The 7,444-nt window shown below is 40.1% G+C and overlaps 1 protein-coding gene across 4 annotated transcripts in view; it reads left to right on the forward strand.

Moving 5' to 3' along the window:
- WARS2 (tryptophanyl tRNA synthetase 2, mitochondrial) overlaps window positions 1–5,854 on the forward strand; it is a 48,817-nt gene extending 42,963 nt beyond the window's left edge. For 2 of the 4 annotated variants that reach the window (XM_068957336.1, XM_009685167.2), the window contains exon 6: window positions 471–5,854. In XM_068957336.1, coding sequence (XP_068813437.1) covers window positions 471–919 — 449 coding nt within the window. In that variant the 3' untranslated portion in view covers window positions 920–5,854. The remainder of the gene's footprint in view (window positions 1–470) is intronic. The other 2 variants (XM_068957341.1, XM_068957358.1) reach the window with 1 other exon arrangement.
- Window positions 5,855–7,444: the final 1,590 nt, after the last annotated feature.

The raw sequence follows: 7,444 nt of genomic DNA on the forward strand, positions 1-7,444 counted from the left end.
AAGAAGGTGAATTGCTCTGGGATTCTTTTTAGGCAGTGCGTTTAACCTGCTTCCCCAGTGCTGTGGAACATTTTGCTCGTGTTCAGTCCTAGCTCTCTAGGCAACTGGGCTCTCTTGTCCCCAGTGCCAAGAATATAAGGGAAGAGAGTTTGCAGGGGAAATCAGCAGGTAGCCACAAAAGATATTAGGAAATATCCCAGCAGAAGTATCTGTTCAGAAAGGAGAGAAGACTGAAGAAGGGAAAAAAAGAAGTAGATTTTCAATTACTTTATAGGAGGAGAAAAATGACTTAGTAGGACAGGAGTAAGGACTAAACAGGAGTGTATGTAATTGCACTCAGAACTCTCTTTTTTTTAAGCGAGGACGGACAGAGGACTGACAAATTTTGATGTCCTGCTATGAAGTGTTCTCACCAGTTGTCGTAAGAGATCATTGTCTATGTGCGTGTATAACTACTATTTTTTTTTAAGGTACAACAAAGAAGATAAAGTCCCTCAGAGATCCGGCAGTGAAGATGTCCAAGTCAGACCCACAGAAGTTAGCTACTGTTAATGTCACAGACAGCCCTGAGGAGATAGTGCTGAAATTTCGCAAGGCTGTGACTGACTTTACCTCTGAGGTGACCTACAATCCAGCGAGTCGCCCTGGTGTCTCCAATCTGGTGTCCATTCATGCTGCTATAACAGGACTTAGTACAAAAGAAGTGCTGCACCAATCTGCTGGTCTTGACACTGCTCGGTACAAAATGGTGGTAGCAGAGTCAGTTATTCAAAAATTTGCCCCTATCAGGAATGAAATCAAGAAACTCCAGGAAGACAAATCCCATCTGATAAAGGTTTTAGAGGATGGAGCAGAGAAAGCCAAAGAACTGGCTGCCCCCATCTATCAAGAAATAAGACGACTGGTGGGATTTCAGTAGAAGCTGCTGAATAGTCACAAGGACTTTTGTTTTCTGGGACAGCCATTTTTTTGTTTGTGTCTTCTTGATCATTTCAGTTTGAAACAAAAACTTATATCCTGGAAAATCAAAGCAGACTATCAAAGTTTTTGCATCAAAAATGTACGTGAAGCCAGTTCTTCCCAGTGGGACCAGCATCAGGCTAGTCTGGATGGTCAAAGGAGGAAGGTGCAGGCAATCACAATTCACAAAGAAATTTCACAAAAGCAGGATAGCAAGGTTACCCACATAGGGGTTTTTTTGCCCCCCCCCCATTAACCACTGAAAAAAAAGCTGAGGTATAGGCAATGTAATTAGAATCTAGCAGAAAGAGTTGTAATCTTCTTGAGAACCTTTCTTACTGTGGATGCAGTCTTGGTCTTGTTGCAGAAAGACAGCTCATCCCCTTGCTGTTTATCCTGCTTTGATGTGGTGTAGAAAGTGTTCATGGATAACCAGAATAAAAGCAGACTTTACAAATCAAAATGCTTAGGGCATTGGTAATGGAGAGAGAACTTAGTACCTCTTCCTATCACCTCTTCAAACTCAGTCTGATTTCATATCTGCATCTAGTTTGTGTGAAGTAAGTTAGTCTGTCTTATCTAATATATGTACACCCATACTGTAAAAGTCTCTGTAACTTTTGTGGTAGATGGCCTCTCTGACAGTCAATCCCAAGAATTCAGTGACTGAATGTGAATTTCACTTCTGACATCTGTGCCATCTTGCTGGTCAGATCTGAAGCACTTTGGCAGAAAACTACAAAGCTGCTCCTTTTCCACCTGTTACTTGGTTATGCCAGGACCTCCAGGATTGTCAACTCAGCATCAAGTCTAGGATTCCTTGAAGAAGCAGGCAGGGGAAACGATGTAATTCTGGATGGGTTGAGAAATTAGAGAACTGTCTGTAAAATTTACAAACTTATTTGATTAAAAGAGTGTGCTGAAGTCAGAGCCAGAACCACAGGCAAAACATTTTGTCAGGATGAGATTTGGTGGATCTTTATGAGCTCTCACTATTGATCCTAAAGAAAGATCTGTAATGAGTTAGCCTCTGCTGATCTTAGGCCTCACCGGTCCCACAGATCATGTGGGATATCCCAGCAGAAGTATCTGTTCAGAAAGGAGAGAAGACTGAAGAAGGGAAAAAAAGAAGTAGATTTTCAATTACTTTATAGGAGGAGAAAAATGACTTAGTAGGACAGGAGTAAGGACTAAACAGGAGTGTATGTAATTGCACTCAGAACTCTCTTTTTTTAAGCGAGGACGGACAGAGGACTGACAAATTTTGATGTCCTGCTATGAAGTGTTCTCACCAGTTGTCGTAAGAGATCATTTTCACCTACAGACCATGTAATTTGTTAGTGAGTGTGCAGCAAAGGGGAACTCTCAGAAGGAGACGCGTTCTCCTGAAGACCAGGCCATAGTACGTGCTCAAAGCTGACTAAAGCCTTACTCCTCCTGTATGATTGGGTCAAGTGCTCTGCATTTGAAACTGCTATACTGAAATGCAAGTTGAGTTCATTCAGTACTCTGGAAGCTCACAACCATGGCAGCTACTGGAAGGAGGGAAATTAGTGTCTATGAAATATGCCTATAGCGTTTGTCACAGATGATGGCAGCCTTATGTGACTGAGTCAGTAAAACTGTTTTTTCTCTGTGTAGTGCAGATTTTTTTTAAAAGCTATTTAGTTTTTAATTAGTAAATTATCACAGGAAAGTGGTTCAGAAATAATTTTTTTTGATTTTGCAAAAGAAGTAGTTATGGACTGGATATTTGGGATTCTGCACAGAGACCTATATTTGTTTGCGAAGGTTCTGCAGAAGGAGAACCATGAGGCAAGAACCTGATGATGACAAAATTAGTCAAGACTACAGGAGCAGAGCAGGTAGAGAGAACAATGAGAAACCAAACTCAGTGTAGACAAGTCCAAGGTAATGACCTCTAGAAAGAATAAGTGCATTCATGAATACTCCCAGCTTTCAAAAGAGCTGTAGCAGATTGGGAAAGGGCAGAGGTATTGCTATGCATATTTAATTTTGTAAACCTTTTGTCAGTGTTTAACAACAGATACAAAAATTCATTAGTTTGCACAGGAACTAGGAGAAAAAATTATTAAGATACTCATATTCAGTTAATGTCAAGAAAAAGGCATACTGGGCTTACTTAACTCCCTTCTATTTGTATCACACCTTTAACCTGGTGATCAGAGAAGTTGAGGAATTTTATTTTGACAGGCTCTTTAACCCTATTTTGAGGAGTAGTAGTAGCATAGAGAGGAAAACAAAAGGAGGAACATGATGGAAGTAAATCAAAATAATAAATGGTATGGAGAAAGTTTTGGGTTTTTTTGTAATATTGACACAATATGTAGGCAATGAAATTTAAAAGGCAGATGAATAAATGTTTGTAAAGATATGTTGTCTGTACATGGTATATACTTGATTAACCCACCTGCCACAAGTTCAGCTACATTTGGTAAGTAACACTTATTAGAATAAAAACCAAGGTGCTTCAGCTGAAGTTACATCTCGGTGTTTTAAGTATTTTGCTTTTACACAAAATCTGTGGAGCTCTTGCTCCTTCTGTTCATTAGAAGTCACAGCAGATAAAATCAGGCAAAGCAAATATCCTCTTCAATTGCAGTCCTCCTCAGCACGGCCTTGTTCAATTACTGCTACTCACCAACAATTGGCTTTAAAATACTTGTTAGGGCACTTTGTAGCATAGATTGGTTTGAGCAGACATCACACGAGAGCTTCCTTAGGATAAGTTAGCACAGTGCTCGTAGAGATGCTGAAAATCTTCAGCACTAATATGTCTAGTTTCTATCTCCTCCTGCTTTTCACTAGCAAAGGTAGGAACATGGATTGAAAAGACAAATGGTTTCAAGGGCTTTTTACGTTTCTGATACTCAGGTCACCTAACATCTGAAGTTGGCATTTGACACACCTCCTTTGCAGTGAAAAGGAAATAGGTGTATTCATATGTCTTCAATACAATTAAAAGTGGTGGGGAGTCAGGGGAGAAGACATCAACAGCCAATTCGCCACGTTTCCCAAGCTGTTTTGAACAAAATGCTCTTCTCTAAGGTAGTTAAATTTTTCTGAAAATTGCATAGGTGGAGCAGGGAAAAAAGCTTCAAAAGAACCTTTTCTGTGGGTTAAGGTTTTACTGTATTACTTACTTAGCAATATTTCCAGAAAATTATCTATTTTCTCTCTTTGTAACTCAAGAATAATTTGAAGTTTTTTCCTTCCCTTTCCTCTGTCAGTCAAACAAATCTTACTTGCCTGACCTATTTCCTTGGAGTAAGGAAATATGCCTGTCTTTTCTTTTCCAGGAAAGTTAAACTTCTATAAAATGAACATTTTAATCTGTTGTTTGTTAACTTAAACAGGCTTTTTTATTTTAGTAGTTCCTGTGCAGAAATTCTCAAAAATAGCAGTTCCCAATGAAATAGTCCCAATACCACTAACAGCCATGATCCTCAGAGTCCCCTGAGAGGAGACAACTGTAATTTAGATGTCTGCAGGTATATATTGCTGCCTATTTAAGTTTTCATAGAGCCTGGCTTTTCTGGGCAGTTAACCATTCTGGCGTTCAGGTTGAGAATCTAACTGGACCTAGCCTGGCTGCCTCCTTGCGTTCCCTGAGTGTTTACCTAGCATCTGGGAGGAGCTTGGCAGAAGGAAGTTAAGCCTGGAGCAACATGTGGTTACTATCGTCAGTAAAAGTTTGATACTAAGCAACTGATCTCTTCCCTCCTCTTCTACCTCCGTGTTTCCTCTTCAGAATATTTTTGTAAGTACCTATTTCAGACAGTGTTCTGTGCCTGTGTTTACTTCAGCAAAGTAGCGTAGGTGAGTTAGAGCAGGTCTTCAGATCAAAGCAGTTGTTGCGGAAGGCATGATTTCTGCATGCTACATGTTTCAGAGGGATTTGTCTCACACTAGCATTAATCTGATCCCATGGATTGAGATTTATTTACAACTGGTATACAGTAGGCACACTCCTGAAATGCATCTTCTACTTTAGTTTCATCCAGTCCGTATGCCCTGAGACTGCTCTGATGCCTGCTGAAGTGCAGTAAGTGGAGACTGTGGGGAGAGTTCCTGCAAAAGCACAATCCTGTTCTCAACTGTACTGCCAGTGTAGACACGCTCTGTTGTACAATTGAAGTTAACAAAAGATGTTCTCCAAGATTTGGAGAGGAAAAGCTCCAATCATGTTTTTTGTAGTTGAAGAAAGAAGAGTTGAAGCATAGAGAGGTATCCTTTTCCCTTGTTGTCTGTGCTGCTTTTTGTTTAAGCTGCCCTTTCTTCAGTGATCCTCTTCCTCAAGTACGTGCAGTAGTTGTGGTCTTTGTATCTAAATCTCCTTTCGCATTCCTGTGCGTTCGGTGCATGAGAAGTACATATGATACTGGTTGGGATCAGCAGTATCGGAACAGAGACGTACCTAACGTTCCTGGATATATTAAGAGATTTATTTACCTTTAAAGGAACAGAGGGAGATGAACAGCAACTGCACAGTGAATGACTGTTTATTAAGATCTAATGTGATGTTCATACACTTAAGACATTTATCTCTGCAGCTAGTGGTTCCGGGGAAGTCTTCGTCGTCTTATCGCATATCAGAAGACGCTGACTGTGGGTCTTGGGGCTGATGGAGAAAAATGTCTTTAATCCTAATTTAGAGCATATAATTTGTTGGGAATTTCAAATTCAGTAAGAATATCTTCCTCAACAGAGACTCTAAATGATGACTGGCCTCAAAAATTAACTGCGACACTGCTCCAGCATCTACATACATCCCTGCCTTGGATAACTGGGATGTGTGTCTACTGTACAGTATGCTGGAATTTGTCTGTTACTCCTAAATGTGTGGTTGAAATATAGTTACTTTTCAAACACCATAATCTAAGTTGCCGCAGGTTCGCCGGCAGGCCCTGTGCATAATCTGTTTCAGTGTGTGTTTATATATTATCAACAGTTCAAGCAAAACTCCTTAGCATGGTTATAGGTGTTTCCATTCAAGGTTAGGGTGTTCATATGAGTGGACTGAAAGTTCAGGGAAGGAGGACAGTCAAACGGAGTCCTTGGAGACTGACCTGCATCTAAATGTTCTGGACAGGTAATCTAGATAATCAAAGCAAGTATTTTCTTATCTTTGGGCAGGGCGCTGATGGTCCTGACAACAGTACAGCAATAAATACTACTGGTGAGAGCCTTTAAGTCACCTTTTGTAGGAGCTGTGTATCTGATGCATTGAGGACTGTATTATAACACGAAACTTGGTTTTCTGGTCTCTGGAGTTTACTAGCTGCTTGTTGCACCAGAAATTTGTTTGGGAAACGTGAGGAGTCCCAAAAAACAAAGCCTTTGTGTAGCTTCCCAAAACAGTGTTTTCTCAAGACGACTTGTTCATGATAAGCTGCAGTACCAATTACAGTAGTTGCTCTACAGTCAGTAAGAGACCCCAAAGTCCATTCTGAATGACTCATTCATATCCTTGGTTACTGCTCTGGTGCATGATCTTCGTCTGTCCATATGACTCAAGGTTCTTTACAAAACTCAGAGAGGATCTGGGTGTGATTTTAGTAACAGCCACAACATGGGCCCAGGTAGTTTTGAGTCTTGCATCTAATGAACGTGCTCTTTCAGTTGTCCAGCTTGGCTAGTTTTACATTCTTCGAACAACAGATGGATCTTTCACCTATCCTGATATTCCTACATCTGAGTTCCTGGATGTTTTTCACATGACAAATTGCTTCATAGACAGAAACCGGCTAGTATGCTAACATAGGAAGTCTAATGGGAAAGGTTTTCTGTTTAGGAAAGAAGTTATCAGCTCTTGCCAGGAAAACAGAACCCCTATCTGCTATACTGAACTATCTAATTTCCTTTAAACAATTTGATCTGTTCCTTCTTTCTAGGTAAATTGGGCAATAATAGCTGTCAAGAAGATTGCCGCTTTCTTATGTAGTCGAAAGTCTTGGAAAGACCCAGGCACCTCTTCTTATGATTTCACAAGTCCCTTTCATCATGGGACTTAGCTGGTTGCATCAACCAGTTTCAGGGAAAAATGCTACAGCCAATGTGCGATCTTATGTGACATTCATTGATCTAATTAAAGTAGCTGCATTTTTTGGTTTGTATATTTGTTTGTTTATTTTTAACTTGCCAGCTTATGAGAGAAGACTTTTGTATAACTTTGGATTCCCAACTGAGCTTCTTCTATCCCATAGGTGACCAGGTAATGGAGAATTCTCTTTCTTGACAGAAATAAGATTTTGTGCTGATTCCCACCCTCCTTTCTATCTGTTTTGTCGGTTGTGCTGGTGGTCATATTTTGTAAGACTTGACAGGTAAGTATTTATTTTGTTGAGTGCCAATGAAAAATCATTCTACCTGGAAAACTTATGTTATGCCAATGGTACCTGTTATGCCACTGATCCTTTTGCTTTTTGGGCAGTAGCTTTGGTTTTACAATCATTTCGTATAA

The sequence above is a fragment of the Struthio camelus genome, chromosome 1 (assembly GCF_040807025.1).
Source record: "Struthio camelus isolate bStrCam1 chromosome 1, bStrCam1.hap1, whole genome shotgun sequence".
In the NCBI taxonomy this organism is placed as follows: Eukaryota; Metazoa; Chordata; class Aves; order Struthioniformes; family Struthionidae; genus Struthio; species Struthio camelus.